The sequence below is a fragment of the Ptychodera flava genome, chromosome 11, assembly GCF_041260155.1.
Source record: "Ptychodera flava strain L36383 chromosome 11, AS_Pfla_20210202, whole genome shotgun sequence".
NCBI classification, from domain to species: Eukaryota; Metazoa; Hemichordata; class Enteropneusta; family Ptychoderidae; genus Ptychodera; species Ptychodera flava.
The window spans coordinates 41,772,706-41,786,867 of record NC_091938.1 but is presented as its reverse complement, the minus strand read 5'-3'; the positions used below and the strand labels follow the sequence as shown (position 1 = coordinate 41,786,867).

The 14,162-nt window shown below is 36.3% G+C and overlaps 1 protein-coding gene across 2 annotated transcripts; it reads right to left on the bottom strand.

Moving 5' to 3' along the window:
- Positions 1-7,837: 7,837 nt before the first annotated feature.
- LOC139144558 (mitochondrial amidoxime-reducing component 1-like) lies at positions 7,838-14,012 on the bottom strand. 2 transcript variants are annotated; one of them, XM_070715267.1, is made up of 7 exons: positions 13,738-14,010; positions 12,281-12,472; positions 10,988-11,156; positions 10,574-10,714; positions 10,072-10,133; positions 8,969-9,040; positions 7,838-8,773 (listed from the first exon to the last, which is right to left on the bottom strand). In XM_070715267.1, exons 1-7 carry the CDS (start codon positions 13,965-13,967, stop codon positions 8,641-8,643), a joined length of 999 nt encoding a protein of 332 aa, XP_070571368.1. In that variant the 5' UTR covers positions 13,968-14,010; the 3' UTR covers positions 7,838-8,640. The 2 variants fall into 2 exon arrangements, with proteins under 2 accessions (XP_070571368.1, XP_070571369.1); XM_070715268.1 differs by lacking the exon at positions 12,281-12,472 and having other exon boundaries at positions 13,738-14,012.
- Between the last annotated feature and the right edge of the window lie 150 nt (positions 14,013-14,162).

Below are 14,162 nucleotides of genomic sequence, written 5' to 3'. Positions count from 1 at the left end.
ATTTGAACAAGCGGCAATATCGCAAACATAATAATTAACCCTTAACCTTATGCGGCATGCTTGGATATGTTTTCAACACAGGGGGACCCCTTCAGGAGCATGCGCAGCGCGACGACCACTGCGCTTTAAAGTGCTACCATGCAGTTGTATGTGACCGGTTAATAGTCTATCATGTAATCACTTACTACTGGTAATTTGGTTCTGATGGCGACGTCCATGAGCGACCTCTGAGAATGTATCATGAGCATTTTATCTGTTAAGAGTGTGACTAACAGTCAAAAGAAAGCAGTAAGCTCAATTTAAAATGGCAATGATGTCGTTTGCAACAAGTAGAACTAGAGGTGGCAACTCTTTGTGCTATCGATCACTTTGCATTACCAGTCCAAACAAAGCAGTCTTAGTGGTATCTGTATCCATTTATGTTTAGCGTAATTTATCAATGCAGGAACAAGTTACCTAATTACCTTGTGTTTCCCTGTTGGCAATATACATCAGCAAGTCATGGTCTCCGAGACCTTGAGCCCATTGATCTCTTGAACCTAGGTCACAGTTGACTCTGCAGTTGACCAGTGCCAACTTGGCCTTTTCTAGTGTTTATGTAAAATGGGTGACATGCGCTGTGATTGGTCCGCCAAATTTTGAACCTCCATCCCACTTCTGTCAGACAATATAGTGGGTAGGTACCACACAGGGTAGTTAGTGGGAGACTGTACATGTAGTCAAACTAACGACCCATGCGAGCCGACAATAGCCCTGTGTGGGTGCTCTAGTTCCCCACAACCTCCAATATCTTATACTGATAATGTAGGGTTTGAGGTTACGGAATGCTGGAGCACCTGCACGCAGCTGAATCTTTCAGTCTAGGAATATTTTTGCATTTTGAATGAATGTAGATGTGTAGCAGAATCACGGTGGTGGTTTTATGTGTATGCATTAAATCATAGGAAGGTACAGAAAATGGCTTTTGATCACAAATGTTTTAATCTAGCATCATCATTAGTAGTGGTCAATAGTAGTGGTCAATAGTAGTTGGTTGCCATACTAGAAGTTTTTACGCTAGCCACTCTCTCCAGGTTTCACTAGTTCATGTCAAGTCCTTTTAGCCATGGCCAATACATACTTGTGTTGCACTGATAAAAAATATTAAATAAAGTATTCAGTAGCACCATAGCAGTATACACAAGTCTGAGTTTAGCTACATGCCATATTCATTCACACTTATCAGTATTTTGAGCAGCTCACTGCAAAACCCAGAACTTTTGAAGTACCCCTTCATTTGAGGTATTAATCTGCCATGATAATGCAAAACTACACCCAAACTACATAATTTGATTCTCAGTTAGCCAACTGTTAGTACTTACAAAAATTGAGTGTTTATCTTGCTGGCATGACATCTAAGTTGACTCCCAATATTTTTAAATAGGAAATCAACAAATATGACATGTTCATCATACGTTGTATATTTGGGACTACCCTGAGCTCAATGTTACTTTCTGTCAATCTTTATTGCACAACTAACCCTAACATAGAGTGAAGTATGGTGCATCCAAGACTAGATACAACATGCTGAAAGTAGAACACTATTACCAGTAAATGCATAAAACATTAAATTAAATTGTAATACAAACCATTCTGTACATGTAGTCAGCCACTGGAGGGTTCAGCAAAGACCAGAATTCCTTAGGAATACAGCTACTGGAGGGTTCAGCAAAGACCAGAATTCCTTAGGAATACAGCTACTGGAGGGTTCAGCAAAGACCAGAATTCCCTATGACTATGGCTATACATAGAAATTGAATACCACAACCTCTTTTATTTAGTAACTCTTGTACTATTTGTGAAATGCTTGAAGTATAAAAATCTGTACCACTCATTGAACACAAAATTGTCCTCTAAGATGTAAGATTATTACCAGAGAATAATGTTCAACTCTGTTTCTATTTCATTACTAACATATCTTAGCCAAATTCTTTGATGTAACGTAAATATGGTTTACTTTATCTATCATTTCAATAGGCATCGAAATTTGCACATGCTTCTACAGAGTTGTAAAATCTGATAAATCTCTTATAACTTTGTCAACACCAAACTTATGAATGGTCTATAATATATGCAGTTTGTTACAGTTTCCATTCTTCCTTGAGTCACTGAACATAGGTAGTCATCTGATGACTATCTAAATACTCACATAAAAGGCAAGGGGTGTTTAGCCAGATTTGCATATGGCAGCACGTTTGAGATCAGATGACCCCAAGTTGGTCTATGTCAACTCTGTGTAGCCACACACTTTTGAGTAGCTAAAATCATGACCTAGATTCCATTTAATACTTGAAACAATTACTGCTGGCAATGGCTGCTCTGTTGTTGGTGATATTATGTTTGAAGCTTGCAAATCTGTTGCACACGCCATCTTTCATATACAGAAACACACAGAAATGTTAAGTCAGTTTCACCCTATATTAACTCCTGAAGCATCCAGATTCTCATGAAAACATTAACTTTGAGACTAATATGCCGTTCATACAACAGGCCATTAAAACGCCTCTGAAACGATTCTGGGCCAATACTGGCACAGAAAGTTATGTGTGGACACTCCGAAGTGGTTCTGAAGCGTTTCAGATTTGAGACGGTTTAGTCGGCCCGACCTGAGCCGTTGTAGGGATTAACTCTATCTGCAAATCGCTGTGTGGACGGACTGAGCCGCTTCAGAGGCGTTTCAAACGCCCTCACGCGATAGGTATTTGTAACATGAACAAACAACAACCAACATACAATATTCACTTTGGTCATGGCTGCCGAACACAGCTCTACATCTCGTGGAAATAACTGGTCTGACGACGAAATAAGCTTGCTAATCTGAGTCTGGGTAGATGAAAGCGTTCAAAGAATGATAGAGCTAGAACGTGTCGCCACAGCCTCGTGTACAAAAAAATTGCAGAAAAAGCTCTACAGAGAGGTTATAACCGGACAGCAGATCAGTGCCACTGCAAGCTCAAGGCACTGAAGCTAAAATCTACAAACTACAAAAATACAAAGAAGTTGTCGACAGCAACAGACCATGAAGGCGTGACTTTGAACAATTTTTAAATGTCGGATATTTACAATCTAGTATCGCAGTTTGACATATCGACGATTTCGGGACTAATATCGAGACGATACTAGAATGAACTGCGGTTGTCCCATGGGAAGCCGCATCTATGAAATCACCGATATTTACCAGCAATTTGGGGACTCTAATATCGATAATATGACAGAACCCCATGGACGATACTAGATTCATTCAAATCGCGCGTAAATATCCGATATATAGATTTCACCGTCTTACAGTTCTGGTGAAACCCGACTTTCAAGGACTGACTCTAGCTTCGATACTAGACGATACTAGATTCTGTCAAATTGCGCGTAAATATCCGATATATATCGGAGATTTTACCACCTTAAAGTTCTGGCCAGACCCGACTACCAAGGACTGACTTTAGCTGCGATACTGGACGATACTGGATTCATTCAAATCGCGCGTAAATATGCCGATATATCGGAGATTTCACCACCTTGCAGTTCTGGTCAAACCCGACTTCCAAGGACTGACTCTAGCTTCGATAGTATAAACGATACTAGATTCATTCAAATGATGCGTAAATATCCAATATATCTCGGATATTTCACCATCTTAAAAGTTCTGGTCAAACCCGACTTCCAAGGACTGACTCTTTCTTTTATACTAGACGATACTTGATTCTGTCAAATCGCACTATATCCGATATATATTGGAGATTTCAGCCCTTTATAGATCTAGCTAAGCCAATCTAACTTCGATATTGTATACTAGTAGCCGTAAATATCGGATATCATATAAAAGTGCAATGTCGCCGTGTTCTCCAACAGACGGACCGGCAGAGGCAGAATATCGATGCCTTTCTTCGAATAACTGTCTCAGATTCCTCGGTAATCGGCCGTCTGTCAATCCCAGTAGAAACACCAACAGAATACCTGTTAGCTATGCTAAACATTATTTTGAAAAACAACACATTCGAATTTAACAACGAATTCTACAACAAACATATGGGTGTGCCATCGTCACCCGAGATTGCCGATCAACATCACCTTTCACAAATTACAACTGAAAATCATATGTGAACACACAACAAAAATATCACTATGGTGTAGATTCAGAGACGATATTTTCCTAATCTTAATTTGAACGGAGCACGAACTCCACGAATTTATAACAGTAATTTAAAAAATGCATCCTACTTTCAAATTTTCGTATGAAAGTTCTTCACACGAAATAACATATCTTGATCTAGTCATTTACAAAGGTCAACGATACAACAACGAAAACATACTAGACACTAGAACGCATACAAAACCAGCAGATACATTCCAGTTCTTACACGGAAAATAATGTCATCCAAAATCAACCTTCAAGGGCCTGATCAAAGGCGAAACATTAAGGTACATGAGGACATGTAACAACAAAGAGGACTTTAACAACAGAGTCAAAACATTTAATGAAAAATTGCTACAACGAGGATATTCACAACAAGAAATATCGAACATCAATGCGGAAACAAATTACGCAACACGAAGAAACACAAACACAAACAAACAAACACACAACAACAACACTAATAAAGTGATATTTTCTACCACACATCACGCATAGTGCAACACTATTTGTAGTCCACATAATCCAAATATCAAAACAAAAGACATCAAACAAGCACTCCTGAAGAACTAGGAAGAAATAGAAAAAGACCAAACACTAAATAATTTATTCACGATGAAACTGATCATCGCATACAAAAGAAATCCAATATTGGCGACACGCTCATAAATGTACAAGTATACAATCTTTCAGAAAAGACCGAACAAAATGAAACACAATCAACTGACTCGAATATAAATATTCTAGCCTCCTTACTGGACGAACAAAACACTGACAATGATTAAGCCACAAACAGTGAAACAAAAATCCATGGGGAGAAAATATCAAAAAGCGACTGAGGAAGAACCACACTGGTTTCGAAACGTAGCGTCAAGGATCACACTGTCATTCGACAGCCATATTACGGCTACGTATCGCCATGGCTTATATCTACACCAATAGCAAACGCACAAAAAAAAACATGAACACAAAAACGAAACAAGCGACCTAGCGGCCGATATAGCTCCGCTGTGTTTATGTAGAGAATAACTATTTTTGATACATGTTGATAAAGAAGGTGGAAATCTTTGATAACTCAATGCAGTGGCCAGAAAAAAGTGGCTGTAATAAACTGCAAAAATACAAAATTGAAGATTTCATCATACTTTGAATATATCACATCCGATCATCCCTAAGAATATATCAACCAAAGCTATCTGATGAGTAGTTTTTTGAGAATAAAATAGTCCGACCAACAATGGCAACAATTGCCCCCAAAAATAAAAATTGCAGATTTCATCATAATTTCAAAACATCACACTTAGTTCATATATAGAAACCTGTATACCAAATTTCAAAGCTGTTAGACCAGTACTTTTTGAGAAACGCATTTTTTGACCAAAATGGGAAAAATTGCCCCAAAAATTCAAAATTGCAGATGTCATCATTATTTCAATAAATATCATTTAGTTCATCTATGGAAACCTGTATACCAAATTTCAAAGCTATCAGATAAGTAGTTTTGGTAATACACATTTTTTGACCAAAAATGGCAAAAATTGCCCAAAAAATAAAAAATTACAGATTTCATCAGAAATTCAATATATATTATTACTAAGCTTATCTGTAGAAACCTGTATACCAAATTTCAAAGCTATCAGACCAGTACTTTATGAGAAACACATTTTTTGACCAAAAATGGAAAAAATTGCCCCAAAATTACAAAATTGCAGATTTCATCATTATTTCCATAAATATCATTTAGTTCATCTGTAGAAACCTCTATACCAAATTTCAAAGCTATCAGATGAATAGTTTTGGAAATACACATTTTTTGACCAAAAGTGGCAAAAATTGCCCCCAAAATACAAAATTACAGATTTCATCAGAAATTCAATATATATTACTTAGTTCATCTATAGAAATCTGTATACCAAATTTCAAAACTATCAGACCAGTACTTTTTGAGAAAGACATTTTTTGACCAAAAATGGCAAAAATTGCCTTAAAAATGCAAATTTGCATATTTCTACACAATTTGAACAAATCTGAAATAGATCATCCCTAGGGACATATGTACCAAATATAAAAGCTATCTGACCAGTAGTTTTGAAGAAGAAGATTTTAAAGATTTTTTTACCAAAAATGACAAAAATTGCCTTAAAAATACAAATATGCAAATTTCACCACCATTTGAACAAATTGATTTAAGGTAAAGGGCGACGAATTCGGACGCGCACGCGCTTTAGAACGTTTCTGCGCAGATTTAACTCCAGCCTGCCGCAAATGGGTTATTTTGTAGCGCATGTATTTAACATCACCTGTCATTGTTGAAATAGCGCTTTTACCTAATTTTTTGACCCAGTCTCTTAGAAATACATGTGACCTATAACCTTGTCATATTTTGACCCCCTAGGAAGCTGGTTTTTATTCAATATTAGCGAAAAATTAACATTTCTCTCCCATTTACATGGCGCATATTACCAATTCACCTGGAGATGTTGTAAAAAGTAGCGTGGTGACACCCTTTTATTAAAAGTGTAAACTAAATGGTATTATATCAGGATTTTATTCGCCAAGTTTGGTCAAATTGACACCATTCAAAGCGACAGGAAGAAAGTTCGAAAATTATGTAGTGATATAATTTCGATATCGTCATTTTGTAATCGATACTGATGTTAAAATTTCATTACAAACATCATGAAAACTATAGATTCGATAGATATGGATCTTAAGTCTTGGTATTTATTAAAATTATCTCATTTGCTAAGCTTTTTATAATTGCTTTCTTTAGTTTAAGTGAATTATATCATTTTTATATATTTCTAACGACGCCATTTTAACGTCCGTTTCCATGGAAACGAGCGTGGTGACCCCCATTTTTTATTTCATTTTTGCACTTGCACAACTTCCGAGAATATTTGTGCAAAGTTTCAAAAAAATGACACCACAACCTAATTTTGACGTAATTCGTAGTACTTCACCTTAAGTCACCCTAAGCAAACTGCATATCAAATTTCAAAGCAATCGGACGAGCGGTTTCAGAGAAGATTTTTTTACCAAAAACACCAAAAAATGCCCCAAAAATACAAATATGCAAATTTCACCATGATTTGAACAAAATGAAGTGAGGTCACCCCAAGTGAACTGCATATAAAATTTCAAAGCAATTGGACTTGTGGTTTCAGAGGAGAAGGCAATTGTTGACGGACGACGACGGACGCCGGACGCCGCCGGATAATCAACCTATTTGATAAGCTCCGCGTCGCTGACAGCGGAGCTAAAAATGGTGTTTGAGATGTGTGAGCCATTTTCCCTTTATTACAGTTCTGAACGTATCAAACGCAAGGGCTAAATCGGTTAACGATTGCATTTGGTCTGCATTCAGATCATTAAAGCGACGATGACTCGGTCTGGACCGAATATGCAGCAGGTAAAAAAACAGAAGACAAGCCAGTACCACGTCGTTCATTTCAGCCATCTTGTTACAATGCCGTATGCTTGGTCATACACACCTTTTGAACTCGAGAGGGCGCATTAAGACGTCTTAAACACCAAAACAATGGCTTAATTTTGTGAGTGTGGACACAAGCTGACTCAAACTATTAATCCCCTGTGTTTGTAAATCACAAATAGTGTTGCAGAAGCGTTTCAATTTTACCTGTCTGAACGTAGCATAAAAACTTCAAGTACAATTTGGAAAAAATTACTTTATTTGATATGTGATAGGATTATCAGTGTACTCTTTCAATGATAGGATATTAAAATGAGCGACTCATTGCCAAGGTTCAGTACAGCAAGGGTTTTGTCTGACATTATTATCATGTATGATCAACATTATTTCTGCTCATGGTTGATTGTTGATGTCTTTGCAGACAACACTCCAATGGCAGCACCCTTTTTGAATGTTTTGTCAATTTTTTGTGCATGTTTTGATAGGCAGTTACATCATTCAACTCATTAAAACAATTCTGAAACGGCCATAGAGACATTTAGTTTTGGTTTTCATGACAGACTGATTGAAGAAAGAAATACCCAACACCTTCTAGTAAAATATGATACATCTTAACTAAGCAACTAAACTGCAAACATGGCCATAAACTGTAAAATGGTTATTGTCAATATCCATTGTCATGCATTTTCATTGTTAATGTTCATGGTTAATTTCAATAGTAATTTCATTTTCCTGGACAAAAACTGGTCTGATTTGGTCTTGTAAAAACTGATATAATGATACATATTTTCAGTCAGCACTTGTATTTAAAAGTGCTCCTTAAGTTACCAGTTTATTTTCCTCTGCTTTATTATTACTTCCTTAGAACTTTGTCTACATTGCATACAAATTACGTTGTGTGGTACTGTTCACTTTTGAAATATCACCATACATTATTTTGAGGCATGCTACAAATGTTTGACAAAGTTCAACTGAAAAGTGAAAATTCACCTATTTGTTCAAGATTGTATAAAAATCTATCATGCAAACAAGAAGACATCTAATCATAGCATGCATAGACTGTATCTCCAACACGCACTGTGCCTTCATTCTCAGCCATTATGTTGACTCCAAACAACGGATTAAGTCCATAGATTGACTTTTCAGGACTGTCTTCTTTGCACAACCGATAACTGAAAATAAAAAACATACTACCATATCAGCAACAGCTTTCTAGGTTCCAAATTACAACAGTCAGGTTAGCATACAGCCAGAGTCAGCTGAAAGTCAGCAATAAGATTGCTGAAGATGATAGGAAATAGCTTTGTAAGTGAATTACATCCTACAAGGTAGCTATTTGTACATTGATATATTACTGAGTATCATACCTTCTAAGTGTTTGCAGTGGTTCAGTCTCATTCATTATACCAGTTTCCGGATCAACCGTCGTCACTTTACATCTGAAGGAAAAAAGAGTACATCCATCTGATATTATTTCCAATGACAAGAAAGTAAGACAAGGATTATTCATAAATAGTACTCAGTAAAAAAATGAAATCTTGATTTTGCATACAGGTCAGCGCACACCTTCAACAATAGTAAATATTTGTTTGTCTTTCATGAGGTAGACAAGACCATGGTGTACTACCAGTAAGTGTCCAAAAGCTTTCTTCCATAATTTAAAAGTTGATGCATAGGACTGTTACTTGAATAAATTTGCAGGAAACATACATAGGGGACATGCAACACATTCTTGCTATGTTCTGGTTGTGTCAGGTATTGTGTCAGGTATTGTGTCCTATTATACACTTGCATCCGTAAACTATGAAGATTCATGGTACAGTAAGTTTTAGTGTTAGAAGATGCAGAATCCGATAACTTTGACATGGAGAACAGTAACCTTAGGTGTTATAGGATGCCATTTGTCATTTGACGTCATAACACTTGTATGTAACACAAGAAAAACAGGGAAGATTTTATATTTTTTGCAGAAAACACATAACATTTAGTGTGTTATGGAGTGAATAATGGACAGTTCAAAACCTGCAAATTTGAGTGAAACTATGCAGCTGAACTATAATTTCTATCATGTGCACTGCGCTGCGTGGGTTAAAATTTCTTTCTGTATGCTTAGTGGAAGTGCTGAACACATTCCCAGTCTGCATGTGATGGTACTATGCAGTGCATGACAACCTCTGCAAAATGCTATAATTTCTACTTTTTTCTGGTAAAATTTAACTAAAAAGGTGTATAATAAGGTTACTCAGAAAATATCAGAATTTATGTCAAGTATATCATGTAGTGGAGGTATTGTCAATGCAATACCTCAGCTGCATGATGTACTTAGATATAAATTCTGGTATTTTGTGAATAACCTTATATTAATCACCAGTATTACATTGAATGCAAACAAGCTGTCTTTCCACAATGATACAGTATTACTGTATATATAAGTAAACATGTATGTATACAGTGAAGAAGTATAAATTACCTTTGACAGTACTTGTAACGTCTAAAGCTGGTGTCACCAATTTGCAAGTATTTCCACTCATCCTTAAATGAGCAGAAGACAAAGTGGAATGGTTTATTATAAGTGGATACATATTATTCTTGTTGAATTTGTTTACCAGTAGATAAAGTGACTAACAAACATTATTCCCAATCTCATTTGATGGATTTATAATCACTCATGAAATATGACATGAGGGAATACCTATGATTTAATAATGAAATGGCGTATGAAATTTCTCAACTTTCAGGGCCTGACATAACGGGCTCTATTCTGTAATCTACCACAAGGAAGTATGAGTAATTATCAATCCTAGTTACCTTGGATGAAAGAATCAATCACACATTTATCTTGTGCTTCATTGGACACTGTTACCCGACAATAAAACTATTGCCATTCTCTTCTATTGTCTGACAAATGCTGATTTACAATGCCACATCTCTTGCATGTAATGTGAAAATAAGAAAGAGTTTCTGAAATTCACCTCTTCAAATGCCTTGCTTCCTGATATCACAAAGTTGGGTCTGAAGTTCTTCATGGATACAGGGTTTTCCAATCTTTGGTTTAAATCTTTCAGAGATGCTTCACCAAGAATATTGTAGGAACTGCTGTCTTGATAAGCAATCTAGAAAATGAATTGTAACATATTTAGCTACGTGAAATGCACAGTACATAAACCCAATGGTCCTGTTAAAATGAAGACTTGGATTATTAAAGCGTATGTTTAGTACAGTCTTTAGAAATACAAACTCTCAGAATACTAAGATAGTTGAATAACATATGAGGGAGTCTTTGGATACAAAGTTAAAATCGTCCCCAATATAAAAGGAAACATACTTGTTAACCTTCATTCAAAGACTACATGCCTGAAAGGTGTTGTCACAAAGACAATACATACCGCATCATCTTGCTGTGCAATATGCTTGTACAGTGGATCATCTATGGACATTCTTGGAGGTAAATTATCTAAAAAAACCAACTTAAAGTTTGGTTTGTCAAAGAAAGAACTCAACCACACTTCAGCAACTTCACCACAATATTTGCCTTGAACATTATTTCTCCATACTCTAGAAGTGAAAACATAAAACTAGGGTTTAGTAACAGCTTTTTAAACGTGCAGATCAGTATACGACCAAGGCAGTAAAATTTTACATCAGGTAATACATTGAGAAATATAAGAGTGGACACAAAAGACAAAAAGAGAAATTTTAACATTCTTAACATGTCAACAGGGCTCAAAATAACGTTTTTAGCTCATATTTGGTATGTATATAAATACCAAAAAAAACTTATATGGTGAGTCGCTGGCGTCTGTATGTCTGTGTGTACATTATCTTTTTCAGGATTGCTTGTAACAAATCTTGTATTCATTGTCCAACAGTGACGCAGAACATTATTCATGATGCAAACTATTTCATATTCTTGTAGTTTCATGGAACCTTGGACATCTGCTAGATTTACTGATTTACAAACGTGTATCTGTGAAACTGAGTTTGACAGGATTACACTCAATGAGTGACACACAGAAGTGGTTATTCAACTATGCTAGTAATTGAATCACAAAGTACTATCATTAGCAATGCTGTTATGAATAAAGATTTTATGGCAGTCCAAATTAAACCTACAATTTAGAAGTTGGTGGTCAAAAATGAGAAACTGCTGGAATTTTGCTGGACACAAAACTGTTACTTTTGAGCCAACTATCAGTCAAAATCACCTACAGCTAATACTAGCTACTAGAAAGAGTTTCACAGTCTCAGATTCATATCTACTGCACAGTATTTGGTAAACATTCATGTACACACAAGTGTAGAAGTCATAAAATGAGTTCATTATTTGATATGTGGCTTACAGGTGAATTTACACACAGGGTCAAATATCTTACACAAATACAAGCACAAAGCATGTATACACACATGATAATGGAAAGAATAGAAATGGGTCATACATTTTGAAATACTACAAAACCATCAGAATTATACTGCATCAATATTTGCTGAGTCAACAATCTTTCATAAGAGACTTCTTCATCTGAGGCTAAAATATTTTTGATAACTGTCACGCTAATTTACATGTTGTATCAATTACAAAGAAGCCATAGGCCTTTTCTCAAACATAATTCTTGTTGAACTCCTTTGAAACAGTTGTTTAACAGAAGATTAAAACCTATTTAGAGCAACTTGCAACTGACCTCGTGTTAATAATTTCTTGTTCACCTTTTGGGACTTCATTGATATTTACTGGTACTTTCAGTGTTGGCATGTTAACAGCATCTAACTGTAGGTACTTTTCATCTTCAGAAAGACTTGGTTGAATCAAGCACATTCTTGGTTCTTGACGCATTGTTGTGAAGTTATTGTCACCATCAACAATGAGCCAATGCCTAAAGGCAAAAAAATAATATCTGACTAAATGCAAATGACTTGCTAAGGGATTAAATCAAGAGACCAAATGAAAAACTTAATTGTTTTGGTTTTTAATCCTTTTAAAATCCGTTTTTCAATCCATGTGTCAAAGACTTTGATCTAAGAATACACTGGATCAAAATTGAAAACCTGCAGATTGCAAATTGTTCAGAGCCTTGCTTTATAAAGAGAATATTAGTCTCAAAGCCATTGGGGGAGAAAGAGGATCTGGGAATTTGAAGATTTTTATCCTAAATCAACAGGATCAAGGGAGAAGGTACAAATGAACAGAGCAATTTGCATTCAATGGACAGAAAAACTTCTTACCGCTACAATTCAGGTATTTTTGTTCAAACTATGTATGTAATATTGCTAACAATATTAACAGTGAAATGCATTTGGATGAGGATGACTGGTCTAAGCAAGAATTTAATTTGGTCTGAGCAAGAATTTAATTGATCCTTCAAAATAATTGCTTTCTCTTTATTTGTAAATAAAAGATAAACACTGAAGGCGGTTTATTGCTCAAGCCTTACATTGAATTAAATTGATTAACTTCATGAGAAAGTATTAGATACCAAGAATTTGTGGACTGTGGTTTCAAGGGCATCATATTCTCGACCGCGGGCCATCTGGGTACTTGCAGGTTTTTACGTCATTTTTGTGTCACAGCGTGGTGGAAACAAGTCATTGAAGTTTAATTTTTCTACCACCAAACCAATATTCAAAGTTTCAACATACACAGATGACATAACTTTTATTTCTGCTTTTTTCACACAATTTCTGTATCATTCACTCTTCTGTATCGTCTGATCTCTCATTCACCTAGCTCACGTGTGTTGCACCTACTGACGTCATCCCGTGGTCAAGAATCTTTCCCATCATCTCTAACATAGGTAGTAAGATAGCTGTGATATCGCAGCGGTACTTGTGGCGTGTATCGAACGCGATCGGGTCATTGGGGTCACCGCCACAGTCCCGATGTGGCGATGACCCCAATGACCCGATCGCGTTCGATATACACGCCACAAGTACCGCTGCGATATCACAGCTAGTAGTAAGATAACACATTGAATGCTCCCCCTCCCCGCCTTTTTTCAACCCTACCCTCATTAGCAACGATTGGGGAGGGTAGCAAAATCTTGTTTGTTTGTTTGTTGGCGGGACGATATGCTTTTCATTAGACAATACGGGCACGACAAAGTTAAATAAGTTCCGTCCGCGTGGTTCGTCCATGATTTACCTATCTTTCAGTGGTCCACTTTTCAAACCAAGTTGAGTGCACCTCCCTCCTGCCAATTCAATTCTTCCACATGACTTCACTGGATATAAATACACTGACGATACTTTGCCAACTGCCACCTTATTTCTCTTTGGTTGTTTTGAACTACGCCATAAGAACCAGGCAGTACCAGCCGCGCATACTGCTAGACTTGCGATAACAAGTGGTTTGCTGTATTCTGTTTCAGACATAGTTGAGCAGATACTACACAGATGCGCCTGCACTTATTGAATGTATTAGCATATTTCTAATCTGTCGCTCGATAAGTTGGAAATAGTTCAGACCGTAACAAAGGCTTTGCTTCATAAATTAAAAGGTAATTAATAATATTTATTTTAAAATTTAACTTTTATATGCAAGTAACACAAATATCACTGTCACAGACG

Excerpts from the sequence above, each read along its gene's own strand:
- LOC139144558 (XM_070715267.1), bottom strand. The coding sequence starts at position 13,967 with ATGTCTGAAACAGAATACAGCAAACCACTTGTTATCGCAAGTCTAGCA. Across the intron at positions 11,157-12,280 it reads CAAGAAATTATTAACACGAG|AGTATGGAGAAATAATGTTC; the intron begins GTCAGTTGCAAG and ends TTTCACTTCTAG. Across the intron at positions 8,774-8,968 it reads CCACTGCAAACACTTAGAAG|TTATCGGTTGTGCAAAGAAG; the intron begins GTATGATACTCA and ends TTTTATTTTCAG.